The sequence below is a fragment of the Lepus europaeus genome, chromosome 12 (assembly GCF_033115175.1).
Source record: "Lepus europaeus isolate LE1 chromosome 12, mLepTim1.pri, whole genome shotgun sequence".
In the NCBI taxonomy this organism is placed as follows: Eukaryota; Metazoa; Chordata; class Mammalia; order Lagomorpha; family Leporidae; genus Lepus; species Lepus europaeus.
The window spans coordinates 58,057,297-58,071,327 of NC_084838.1; the positions used below are offsets into that span (position 1 = coordinate 58,057,297).

At 37.5% G+C, this 14,031-nt stretch overlaps 1 protein-coding gene across 10 annotated transcripts in view; it reads right to left on the reverse strand.

Annotated features, from left to right (window-relative positions):
• Nucleotides 1–14,031, reverse strand: part of LOC133771829 (endophilin-A1) — a 717,118-nt gene that overhangs the window by 586,480 nt on the left and 116,607 nt on the right. For all 10 annotated transcript variants that reach the window (XM_062208166.1, XM_062208164.1, XM_062208168.1 and 7 more), the window contains 2 exons: nt 10,642–10,776; nt 9,841–10,020 (listed from right to left, as the gene is read on the reverse strand). In XM_062208166.1, coding sequence (XP_062064150.1) covers nt 9,841–10,020; nt 10,642–10,776 — 315 coding nt within the window. The remainder of the gene's footprint in view (nt 1–9,840; nt 10,021–10,641; nt 10,777–14,031) is intronic.

Here is a 14,031-nt window from a genome sequence, read left to right on the forward strand (position 1 = left end):
TATCATAATTTACAAAAAATATCATTTGTTGAAAAGATTGTCCTTTCCTCATGAAAGGGTCTGGTCATCCCTGTCAAGGTTTATTTCTAGACTCTCTACTGTAACCCATTAGTGTATACATCTGTTTTATGCCAGTGTCACACGGATTTGATTACCACTGTGTTATGAAAGCTTTGGAATCAGGAAATGTGAGACCTCTAACCAAAACACATTGAACTCTATTTAGCAGGCACTCTATCATGTTTGTAGTTTTCCTTTATAAAGTCCCAATCATTCCCCAATTTTGAAAGAAACTCTCATCAAGGTTCTCCCTGTGGTAATGACACATTTCTTTGGTTTTTGAAGAATTTTTTGAATCTTACATTTTGGTGCTGTGACTGAAAGAAGAGTGCAGACAGAATCAAAGGTACCTCATCACCACATCCAGGTAGATGGAGTACCAGCGAGCCCGTTCTTCTACCCTTCTTACAGAAATCAGAACTCCCAGATGGGGAAGCCTTATTCCCAAGCCTTTCCAAAGTCTAAAATTATGATTTTAATATGTGCTTAGAATTCATGGTTTGTTAGTGAATCTTTGACTTTCATTTGCCTCTGGGGCTTTCATCTGAAAGAATATTTAGATTACCAGATTTTATCTGGTAAGACTCCTGCATTCTTAGAACCCACCTTTACACTAAATGTTACCTTTTCATCTGAGATAATTTAGCAACATTAATGTTCTCCTTTGTTTGAGACCTGTTTAAATTATCTAATATGCATCACCTCAGGACACAAACTTCAAAAGAAGTATGAAGGCCTCTAATGGAGACAGCAACACCCAATATGCAGATTAAGCTCTAATGATAGGGAGAAAAAACTTTTCTATATGATCCAAGAGCTACTCTGTTAACTATCCATGCTACCTATTATATCATTTCTCTAATTTTTTAAGTCAAAAACATACAGTGATGATGGTAATGTCTACCATTTTCTACTCCAAATTTGATAATAATTTGGGGAGCTTTCACAGGATTACATGAACCAATTCTATTCATTAACAAAGAAGGGAGATATCTCCCTTACAAACTGTTTTTTCCCATATTTACAACTTTCCCTTCTTTGGAAGAAATGAGTTTTTTTCTTCCTTAACAATTTCCCATTTGTTAAAAAGCTGTTTTTTCCCATCTTCTTTCTGTTACTCTTTTCTTTTGCTTACTCACTTATAACACTATAAGCATAAATTTGTCAAGAGAAGTCATTTCTGTTCCTTTCTCTGACTTTACAGATAGGATTAAATAAGTTACAAATACATTTAAAAAGATGAAAGGTTAAATTGTGTTTATTTCATTTTCAAAAAAATATGTCAAGGTTCCACTTCCAAAATGGCAAAGTATGAGAAGTTTCCAAAAGTATGAGAAGTTTTCCCTGGAAAAATAGAAGCATAAAGGATGACAGTTATAAAAAATTTTTTTGAAAATTCTGGAAATTCTAATGTTCAAAGGCATACAGTAAATGAAGGAACATCCATTATGCAAACCTACAAAAATTCCATTAAGAACAGCAAGAATCACTGGCATTGGAAGCAAGACCCACTCACTACAACCCTCCTCCAAGTTTTGTTTGATAGAAACAGAGCCAAGAACTCTGGTATCTCCACAGTAGGGGCAGTTAACAGGAATTCATAACCCTCCTTCCACAGCTGTGGAACTCTTGACCATCCAGGCACCACTCAAAGCACAGAGGCTCTACTGCAGGGGCAGTAGTCTAAAATACTGGGACTCCAATTGCAATCACCCTCACCTCAGATTACTTAATAATGAATAGAACACAATTGACAGGTATAGAATGTTACTAGGTTGGAAGACAATGTTAAGATATCAAAACTACCTAAAGTAATTTATTCAATGCAATACTTACCAAAATATCAATGGCACTTTTTGCAGAAATTGAAAAAAGTCATCCTAAAATTAATTTGGAATATCAAGGGGCCCAAAATACTCAAAACAATTTTGAAATGAACAATATTGGAGGACCCATATTTCCTCACCTCAAAATATATTATGAAACTACAATAATCAAAACAGTGTGGGCGCCGGCACCATGGCTCACTTGCTTAACCCTCCGCCTCAGTGCCGGCATCCCATATGGGCTTTGGGTTCTAGTCCCAGTTACTGTTCTTCTAGTCCAGCTCTCTGCTGTGGCCCAGGAAGGCAGTGGAGGATGGCCCAAGTACTTGGGCCCCTGCACCCAGCTGGGAAACCAGGAGGAAGCACCTGGCTCCTGGATTCGGATCAGCATAGCTCCAGCTGTAGTGGCCTTTTGGTGGCTGAACCAATGGAAGACCTTCCTCTGGCTCTCTCTCACTCTCTAACTCTGTCAAATTAAAAAAAAAAAAAAAAAAAAAAACACAGTGTGGCGGTGGCATAAAAACACATAGAGCAATGGAATTGACAGGCAAAAATAAACATTTTTACATAATAAAAGCATTATGATAAAGGTACCAAAATCACTTGATGAATAAGGGTAAATGAACTATGCAGCCTTAAAATTAAAGGTAATCCTGTCATATGTTACAACATGGAAGGACACTAAAAGAATTAGACTAAGTGAAACAAACCAATTACAAATGACTAGCACTAAATGATTCCACTTACATGAGGTATGTAAAGTAACAAAATTCATAGTCATAGAAAATTAAAATGGCTGTCAGGAGCTGGAAGAGATGATACAATGAGGAGTTTTTTAATAGATATAACTATGGTTCAGCAGGATAAAAAGTTCTAGGGATTTGTTTTACAGCAATGTAAATATACTTAACACAACCAAATTGTACACTTAGGAAGTTAAGATAGCAATTTTTATTATGTGTTTCCTGCCACAACTCTGATACATACCATAACATGAATAACTTGAGGATATTATAGTTAGTGAAATAAGGTATTCACAAAAAAAATTAAAATTCTATATGATTTCACTTATATAAGGTATCTAAAGTAGTCAAATTCATAGATGCAGAAAGTAAAATCATAGTACACAGGGTCTGGTGGTAGAGAGAAATACGGACTCATTTAATGGGTATGGAATATCATTTTTATAGGATTGAAAAGTTCAGCAGATTGGCTGAACAGCAATGTGAATATACTTAATTCTACTCAACCATCCACTTAAAAACAGTGAATTTTTTAATGATGGTAAATCTTATTATGTACATTTTCCTCAATTAAACAAATAAGGTTAAGCCCACAAAGTAGCCCAGGTTTAATCACATCAGACTGGGAAACAAACTATGTTTGGAGGAGACCACCAAAATAATAGAAAAATCAATCAGCCATTTTTGGAGCTTAACAGCTCTCGGTGTTATACCAACAGTGACAGGCATATTAACAGTGAGATCAGGAGAAGAGACACTGACAGAGAGTCCTGCCATAACTAATTATGATCTCAGAATGAATGCACCCATGCACAAATCTATGCAGTTTCTGAGGATGTACACTGCACAGGAAATAAACTTTACTGAAATACGATAATCAATCACTAAATGCATAAAGAAGTAACAACAAGCCATAGTGATAGAGGCAGGAAGGAATTACTATCTAAAATTGCTATATTTTTTATTTATTATTTATTTTCGTCTTATTTGAAAGACAGAGACAGAGATCTTTCACATGCTAATTCACTCCTCAAATGTCTGCAACAGCCAGGGCTGAGCCAGGACAAAGGCAGGAGCTCACAACTCCACCCAGGTCTCCCAAGTGGGCAGCAGGAATACAAGCACTTGAGTCACCTTTTGTTGCCTCAAAAGATATACATTAGCAAGAAGTTAGATCAGAAGTGGAAGATCCAGGACTTGAATCAGGCACTATGACACGGTATGCAGGCATTCCAAGCAATGGTTTAGCTGTTGTACCCAAGGACTGCCCCTTTTGGGGCCAGCACTGTAGCACAGCAGGTTAAGCCACCACCTGCAACGCCAGCACCCAATATGGGTGTGGGTTCAAGTCATGGCTGCTCCACTTCCAATCCAGCTCCCTACTAATGGCTTGGGAAAAACAGCAGCAAAGATGGCCCAAGTGCTTGTGTCACTCCCCACTATGTGGGAGACCTCAAAGATGCTGCTTCTGTCTCCTGGCTTCAGTCTGGTACAGCCCAAGCAGCTGTGACCATCTTGGGAGTGAACCAGCAGATCAAAGAGATTCTCTCTCTCCCCAATTGGTTGCAATGGCCGGAGCTGCACCAATCTGAAGACAGGAGCCAGGAGTTTCTTCTGGGTCCCCCACAGAGGCTCAGGGGCCCAAGGACTTGGGCTATCCTCCACTGCTTTCCCAGGCCATGGCAGAGAGCTGGATCAGAAGTGGAGCAGCTGGGACCCAAACCAGTGTCAATATGAGATGCCGGCCCTGCAGATGGTGGCTTTACCTGCCACACCACAATGCTGGTCCCGTCATATATTTTTAAAGGGCAAAAATAACAAAGTCCCAGCCAATAGAAAATAAAATATAGTGAAATAAATTATTTAATAACATTCAAATAGAAATAGAAATTCTGGCTTTTATATTTGTTGTGAATGTATCTTTGTTGGAAATTCTTATGTCCTCCTATGACTTAGAATTACTGTCTTGCATGCTTTTGTTTCCATCTGAAGGACCCCCCTTTACCATTTCCTATAGCACTAGTCTAACGGTAATTAACTCTCTGGACTTTTGTTTGTGGATGTCTTTTTCCCTCACTTTTTAAAAGATTTATTTATTTTATTTGAAAGGCAGAGCTACAGAGAGGCAGAGGCAGAGGCAAAGGCAGAGAGAGAGAGAGAATGGTCTTCCATCCTCTGGTTCACTCCCCAGATGGCCACAAGGGCAATCAAGTAGGCAGGCATACAGGTTAAAATAGATTAGGTTTGTGAGCTGGAAGACGATGCCTTCACCACGCCCCTGTGTGACCTCACACCCTATCTCATACCTTCGCCATGCCCCTGTCTGACCTCATGCCCCTACCTGGCCACACCTGGGTGCCCACCAGCTAATCAGGTTAATTAACCACTCCCCTTTGGAAGAGGGTTAAAAGCCCTTCTCTTCTTCCCTGGCCCCTTGCCAGGAGTGGGCTGGCTGTAGCCCTGCACTCCAGGGTGCATGGCCTTCGGGCCACCCGCCCTAGGCTTCCTGGCCTAGATGCTCCTCCACCTGGCTGGTTCCTGGTGCTCAGTATGAACCCAGATTTACCTCTCTCTCTTAAATAAAGCTCTCATCTTTCTCACTAAATAAAAGCCTAAAGTGTACCATGCTGCCTCATTTATAGATGCCAGTATTTAGAATTCTTCTCTAAATATTAGGCAAGAACCCTCTCAGGCTTATTAATATTGGGGATTTATTAGTAAGCATATGGTGATATCATATGGCACCCCAAATTCCGGTAACATGTGGCATCCCACATGGCGCTTCTGGGGAACTTTAAAGGGCCACATTTTGGTGTAGATTTTAGGGGGTCATTCCCGATTTCAGCAGGAGCTGAGCCTATCTGAAGCCAGGAGCCAGGAGCTTCTTCAGGGTCTACCACATGGGTGCAGAGGCCCAAGGACTTGGGCCATCTTCCACTGCTTTCCCAGGCCATAGGAGAGAGCTGTATCGGAGAGGAGCAGCCAAGACTTGAACCAGAGCCCATACGGGACACCGGGACACCGGCACTGCAGGCTGAGGCTTCACCCGATATGCCACAGCGCCGGCCCCTCCCTCATTTTTGAAAGGAGTGAACCATCGGATGGAAGACCTCTCCCTCTGCCTCTCCTCTCTCTGTGTAACTCTGACTTTCAAATAAATCAATCAATCTTAACAAAAAAAAAAAGACTAACAAGAGAAAAACAAAATATTTGTTTAAGCCAAGTTTTACATGACACAGAAGACATCAGAAATGCAAAACTCAAAGATCCAGGAAAAGGGCCAGCATTGTGGCACAGCAGGTGGCTACGGAATCCCATAACCCAGTTCAAGTCCCAGTTGCTTCACATCCAATGATTAAAGTATCTGTACAATGGAGTCTTATTCAATAATAAAAAAGGAATGAAGTATTGAAATATGCTAAAACATGGGTAAACTTTGAAAATATTAACCAGGGTTGGAGAACCTTCTGAATCCAAAGGGCATTTGGATATTTATAACATAATTCATGGGTCATACAAAATTATCAACTTACAAATTAGCTTGCTGTAGATTAACTGATTTTCAAGTCCTGCCTGTAGTTGCCTTGGTATGATAAGATCAAAAGGTATCTGGGCCATATATCCATGAGCCAGATTCCCCCATCCCTACTACATGGAAGAGGTCAGTCACAAAAGACTACAGACTGCAATTAATGTTCTTAAAATGTTTATAGAATATAAAGATCTATAGAGACAGAAGGTAGATTAGTAGTTATGTAGAGCTCGGAAATAAGAGGGAAATGCAGAATGACTGCCAAAGATAGAGGGTTTCATTTTTGGGATAATGAAAATGTTTCCTAATTGATTGTGGTCATAATGTTACAACTTTGTGCATAAACTAAAAACCACTGAATCTAGACTTTAAATGAATTAAATGTATAAAGAAAATATGACATACAAATTATAATCCAATAAATTTTTTTAAAAGGAAAAGGGGGTTACAGCACTGTGGTGTAGCAGGTTAAACCAACCCCTAAAATGACGGCATCCCATATGGGCACTGGTTCTAGTCCCAGCTGCTCCACTTCCAATCCAGCTACTTGCTAACACTCCTAGGAAAAGAAGCATAAGATTGCCCAAGTCCGTGGACCACTGTACCCACATGCAAGATCTGGATGAAGCTCCTGGCTCCTGGTTTTGGCCAATCATTGTGGCCATTTAGAGGGTAAACCAATGGATGGAAAATCTACTCTCTCTTTCCCTTTCTCTATAATTTTGCCTTTCAAATAAATGGAAGGAAGGAAGAAGGGAGGAAGGGAGGAAGGGAGGAAGGGAGGGAGGGAGGGAGGGAGGGAGGGAGGGAGGGAGGAAGGTCCAGCATTGTGGTGTAGAAGGTAAATCTGCTACCTGTGACTCTGGTACCAATTTGTGTCCTGGCTGCTCCACTTCAGATTCAGATTCCTGCTAATGGCCTGGGACAAACAGGGGAAGATGGCCTGAGTGTTTGGGCCCCTGCCACTCTTGTAGGAGACCTGGATAAAGCTCTTGGCTCCTGGCTTTGGCCATCGTGGACATCTGGTGAATGAACCAGCAGATGAAAGATCTATTTCTTTCTCTAACTCTGCCATTCAAAAGAAATATCTTAAAATAAACTTAAAATTTTTTTAAGAATTTTTTCTTAAAATAAACTTAAAAATTTTTTAAAAAGTTTACAAAGGCAAATTATTCTTATTGATAAAAAATAATTAATTAGAAAAATAAAAAACTGAACAAAGCATTAAAATTAACACAATTGGGGAAAATTGTTCCATAGAAGTTCAAGTAACATTCCTGTATTCTAGAAATATAATAGAAAATATATTACTTATTATAATACAATGTTATTTACAATAATATTTGTGTTAGAATCTATAAGGCCATTGAAGCCTAAACCCCTAAGCTCAATAAAACTAGTCACAGGTAGATTAAAGGCTAGTAGAATGTTTATTGCTGGGGAAAGCCCCTAACCTGGGACATTCAAAACTGCTAAGACAATGCATTGTCCACTTTACCAAGAAGTGTTTCTTCAGGTCCCCCATCTAGCTTATCAGGTTCCATATGGCTCCATGCGCCTCTCCCAAAAAGCTCCTGTTCAAACAGAATGAAACCTGGCTTCAAACCCCCTGGCCTGAATCTCTACTCTTTAACTCCCTTTCTACCCCCTCTAAAATAAACTCCTTTTTACTTTGACTAATTGCCTCATTGCCTTCTTGGAACCCTAAAAATCCTAAAGCCTAACAAATTATATTTAGGAATTAATCTAAAAATAGGAGTCAATGCAATTTTAGAGGAATTCACAAAACTTTATCCCACACAGAATCACAACTCTCTCAAAATTAAGTCATAGATTAAGTGTGGGTCAAATCTACTTTCTAGCTATTTTTTCATTACAGCTAATAAAATGATTCTTATTATTATAAACCAGTAAAGACACACATTTAGGGCTTATGAAGTAGACTTGTCTACCAAATTGTGAGTCAACTTACAGAGCTACAGTACTCTAAACCATGAAAATAGTAGGAAGTCCAGAGATAAGCGTGCATACATGTGGATATTTAAGAGATGTAAGAAAGATTAATTCACAAATCAATAAACTATTGAGTAAATGATGTGAAAATCATACTATAAAATGAAGTCTAACTAAATACTTTAGGATAGGGAATACTTTATCATATAAAACTCATAAAGCAAAAACTTTAGAAAGTAATAAAATTGACTATTAAAATTCATACATCGTTGGAAGTCCAATTTACCTTATTCAAGATAGAAAAATGTCACAGAAATAAAAGTTACAGCAAATCTAGAAATTATTATTTTGAAGGGCGTAAATAAGCACATGAAAATTATCACAAATAATCACACAGTTGTGAAACAACACAAAAAATGTTACTTACCTTTATCACACTATCAAATTGTTTAAAGGTTATACAAAAATAGAAATGAACACTACACTGATATAAAACATCAAGAAAACAACTGCATTACAATTCAGTCTTCTCTATGGTGTAGTCATCCCCTAATTGTGTACTAATTTCCTAATGTATTTCCTTATATATATGCAATAAATTGATTCACATACTCAAAAAGATGCAGCTTCTTCTCTTAAATATTTATGCACACAAGCATACACTCATATACCATATACATAAACATTAAATGAGTATATTTGTTGGACAGTTACATACATATAAGCATTTATTTGTTATATATTCTTTTTAGGCACACACACAAAGAAAGATTACAATACGGTAAAAGAGAAACCTGAATTTTATGGGAAAAGATGTTGAGCAAAAAAACTTTTCAAGACAAAGAGGGTACCACAAAAATGTATGTTTTTAAAATACTAATATAATATAAAAGAATATAATAGTTGTCCTGGACTAGCAGTGAAGATGTTGGTTAAGGTGCCTGTATCCATATGTGAATATGTGAATGCCTCGTTTCAGTCCTGAGTTCTAGTTAATGCAGACCCTGGAAGGCAGCACAGACGGCTCATTTGAATGAGTTCCTGCACCCATATGAGAGAGGACTGAGTTCCCAGTTTCCAATTTTGGCCATTTCACGCATTTTGGGAGTGAACCAGTGGATGGCAGTTCTTTCTCCCTCCCTCTCTCTCTCTCTCTCTCTCCCTCTCTCAAATAAATAAATAAAAATTTTAAGAGGTAAGAATATTATAAAGATTGATGGTACCTTTCACCCTTCTATAAAAATAAAATTTTACTATGAATAAGAGCCTTTTAAAGTCAAAGAAAACACCATTTTAGAACCACATTTGAGTATTTTAACAGTTTTGTGGGGGTTTTTTTGCCACATTTTATTTTTTAAAAGGCCTAGAAAACATTCTTTACACTGCAATATTATCTAACTATATTTATAACCATAAGCTTGAATTAAAAAAATTCAAAATCCCTGACTCTAAATATATTTTTTCAAAACACATTTTATTTCAAAATGCAACAGCCTTTATTTTTTAATGATTACATTTTAGGATAACTATTTGAAGTCAGTTTCCTGCTTTGCAGCATCAATTTTTAAAAAGCTGTGGGTCTTAAGTGAAAGAATATAAATTAATGCTAGTCCCCACTGGTGGATTTGAATATATAACTTGTTACTTAAAGAAAATAGTATGTCTTAAACTTCCTATAAGAAGTTAGATCCAAAACAGCAGTGTGGATTCCATGCTTATTCTATACCTTTATTTTTGCTTCAGTGCTGTGTTTTTCTTTTCTCCAATGTGTTTCCTGCTTCCTCAGTTTCTCCAGGTCATTTAGCAGGTCAGCGCAGCGGATACTTAATTTCTCATTTTCCTCCTCCAGATTTTTTATAACCAGTCTATTTTGTTCTTCTTTATTCTGTACACGCTCCTTAGTGTCCTGTGGAACAGTACCACAAGGGCCAATAAACAAAATAAAACCAAAAGCAAAAAAAAAAAAAAAAAAAGTGAGAACTAATCAGCAAATATAAACTGTGCAGTTTTACCCTCACAGCAGCTTCTTCTATATTTGATGGCCAAGGTCACCTGTGTACTTTTATTGGCCTCTTTTCATGCAGGTGGATGGGTCATATTTTTTCACTGGATGACAGCTTTGATGAGTACACATTTGCAAAGAGCCCATTAATTGATCAAGCTGCCTTTGATGCTGTCCCCAGCTATTTTTGAGACCCACACAGACATATCCTCCCAGACCTGGGTTTTATCAATTAATAATGCCAGTCCCATCAGAATCTAATTACAAGAAGCCACATATTCACACTCCTACTTTCTTAGCTCCATTTCCATCATTAACTATTTATCTGGAAGTTATAAAGCTTAGAGTCTTAGCTTTAAAGCATCTTTATCAGAGTTTTTGCATGTGTGAAAAACTGTATGGTACAGCAGGGCCTAAGGCAATTTTTCCTCTAAGCCTGTCACTTTCTGTGCCACAAAGGCTGACAAAGCTTAAAGCAGGACTTCAAAGCAATAGTCCTATAAAACTGTGTACAAGTCAACACACCTTAACTTCTTGACTTTTATCTTTAAATTTCTTCTGCAAGTTGCTGAATTCTTCCCTTAAGAAAGCATATTCTTCATCTACTGCAATCTTCTTTTTTACAAGGTCATTTATTTCCTGCTTTAGTACTGATTCTCTCTGTGGAAAAAATTTAAATTATTGGTGAGCTGGTATTTCCAAGAAAAAAATTATTTTAAGTTTTAGATTTTAACTGCTCATATCAGAATTAGCTAGCTTTCATACTAATGTTTTTCATCATAATTATCATTTCCTGTGATATGTCCATGGATTATTAACAAATATGTGCAAGTAGGGTCCCTATTCCTTAGTTCCAAATGAAGAACACAAAAAGCTGTACAGTAAATAGGCCACATTATTTCAGAACTTAGGCACATAATAGGAGTAAACAAAAATTTATCGGGACACTCTGATATAAAAAAGCCTTACAGCCAAAATAAGACTTACTTATTCTATTATTTCAATGTCATTTGGAAAACTTTTTTTGAGAAATAATTACGGTTTTCAGAAGGCATAAATCATTTCAAAGAATAGAAATGGCAATTTTATTGGTACTAACATTCTTATGATATTGCCAAAATACTGAGACTGCTAGAATTTTTAACTGAATAATCTGCTAAGAAGCAAGAAATAATTAAATGATACCTAATTGGTGGATGTACCCATGACTTAATTCCTAGCTTCCCTCTTTTCTCTTTATAACTTTCTCACAGAAAATTTATCCTCTCTCCTGTCTTCTAGTCTTACTTCCAATCCATAATCCAGCCTTGACTTTTCCAGTTACCAATCTCACATTTCTTTTTTTAAAATACTTTCTAAATTTATTTATTTATTTATTTGACAGGAAGAGTTAGACAGTGAGAGAGAGAGACAGAGAGAGAGAGTTACCGACAGTGAGAGACCAAGAGAAAGATCTTCCTTCCATTGGTTCACCTCCCTATTGGCCACCACGACCAGCACTGCACCGATCCGAAGCCAGGAGCCAGGTGCTTCCTCCAGGTCTCCCATGCTGGTGCAGGGCCCAAGCACTTGGGTCATCCTCCACTGCTTTCCCAGGCCACAGCAGAGAGCTGGACTGGAAGGGGAGCAACCAGGACTAGTACCCGGCACCCCAACCGAGACTAGAACCCAGGGTGCCGGCGCCACAGGCGGATGATTAGCCTAGTGAGCAAGCACCAGCCCACCAATCTCACATTTCTAACTTTCTGTTCAATACCTACACTTGGATTGTCTGCAGCTACATCAAACTACCACGCTAAACTCAAAATCCATATTCTGATACTATTTTTCTAAACCTCGTGAACTTTTGTCAACATATTTATCATTTCAACATTTCAATAATTCAATAATTCAACATTTCAAAATTTCAATAATTACATTTATTAAGCACCTATTATCTGACCACGCATGTGTATATGAGGTCTTCAAATCAGACTCAACAACCACCATCTTTCTGCCAACCAAGAAGGACTATCAAGATACTAGTAGAAACACTTTTTTAAATCTATTAAATCCACTCCCTCGTTTATTTCTCTTTTAACATTATTCTTTTAACTGGTTAAAAAAAAACATTGTTTCTTTTCATTTTTAAGTAACATGCACATTACTTATTACAATATTTATTACTTTTAGGAAATGTGCTCAGTAGCATTTTGCTTTCTCTGCTCTATCATTGATTCTGATACCTAAATATTAGCTCTAATATCTATTCTTCATCAAACTCTCATCAGGATACTTGAAGATGAAGTCAAAATGAGGATAAGATTCAATGACAGTATGAAAAGTAGATTGAGTTTAAGGAATACACTGAAGGATATTGCCTATACACAAAAGTTTTAAAGCTCTAAAACTAATTGCTGGTTTTATTTGTACTTATAAAAATTTTAGACATTGAATATATACAAAACTAATCTGTGATAACTGTGTGCAGAATAAAGAAAGAATAAAAAGAACAGCCTGTACCTACTATTATCCATCTAAGAAACACAAATTTACCATTATCTGTGAAGTCTTGTGTAGGTCCCCTTACCTCTATCACCTCCTATCCCATGTAGGGGTAACCATTTTTCTGGAACTTTGGTTCTTATCTTGTTTTTTTCTTCATAATCTGAAAGCCTATATCTATTTAACATATTGTATAGCTCACTTTACTTTTTAAAATAATGACACAAATTAAATCATATACACATACTATATGGCTTGGTGTTTTTACTCAATACATTTTCTCAAAGGCAACCATATTGGTAGATATAGCTCCAGTTCAATTATATGAGTGTATAGTATTACTTCATTAGATAAAAATGCTGTAATATATGTATCCATCTCTGGTCAATGTGCGTTTCAGATGTTTCCCATTTGAAGTAAAGGAATACAAAAACAATGCTGCTACCAATACTCATAATCATATTTCCAAAGACACATGATCAAGAATCTCTTCTAAGCAGTGCTGTCAAACAACAGAGTACAATCTAGAAGTGGGTCATTATATCAATTTAGTTATTGCAACCAGCATTTTTAAAAAGTGGAATCAAATTCAATAGACAATATCAAAGTGATAAATAGAAATTCAAAGCAAAAAGCCAGTAACTTATAAAGCTAAGAAAAAAAACAGATGAAAACAATCAAACACACTATGTAAATTAAAATAAGTCCAGAAATTAGAGTAAGATGGTGCTGAGTAAGATCCTCCACTGATCGGTTTCCCAGAAGGAAACCTATTTGAACAGCTATTTATGTACCAATGTACCTTTACAAGAGTTGAGGAAGCAGATGAGAGAGAATAGTGCCTGGTTTTAGCATAAGAATAAAAGATTCATTGAAGAAAGCATGAAGAAAGTTGTCTGAGTGACCCACTTCCCAATGCCAACCAGTGAAACATGGAAAGTCATGTTCCCTAAAAGGGAAAGGGAGAGGGAATTAAATCCAGTCAGTTCCAGGCCCAGTATCAGGTCCACCACAATGAAAGCCAAAATCAGGTAAAGTCCTATGGCCTCTGAATCCAAGTCAGCATCCACAGACCAAGCCCATGCAACTGCATTAGCCAGGTGGCCAAGAGAGTGTCCCTGGCGCCCCTCCGCCAACTTCTGGCAGCACAATGTGGAAGATGACCCCACTCACTAGTGGGGCAGTAAAGTGAGCATAGGACTAGACATTGCAGAACACGGCAAAATACAATGTCATTATAAAGACGGGTACCAAGCATGCAGTATTTACAATTTCATCAAAATTTACAATTTACAATCTTGAAGCAACAGTGATTTCCTTGGTGGAATCAGGGTAAAAAGAGGGCTTCCTGGAGTCCCCATAGCCATAGACACATGAGACACTCACTGCTAGAGAACTCTGGGGCTCTAGAGCTCAGTTTGAGAGCTACTG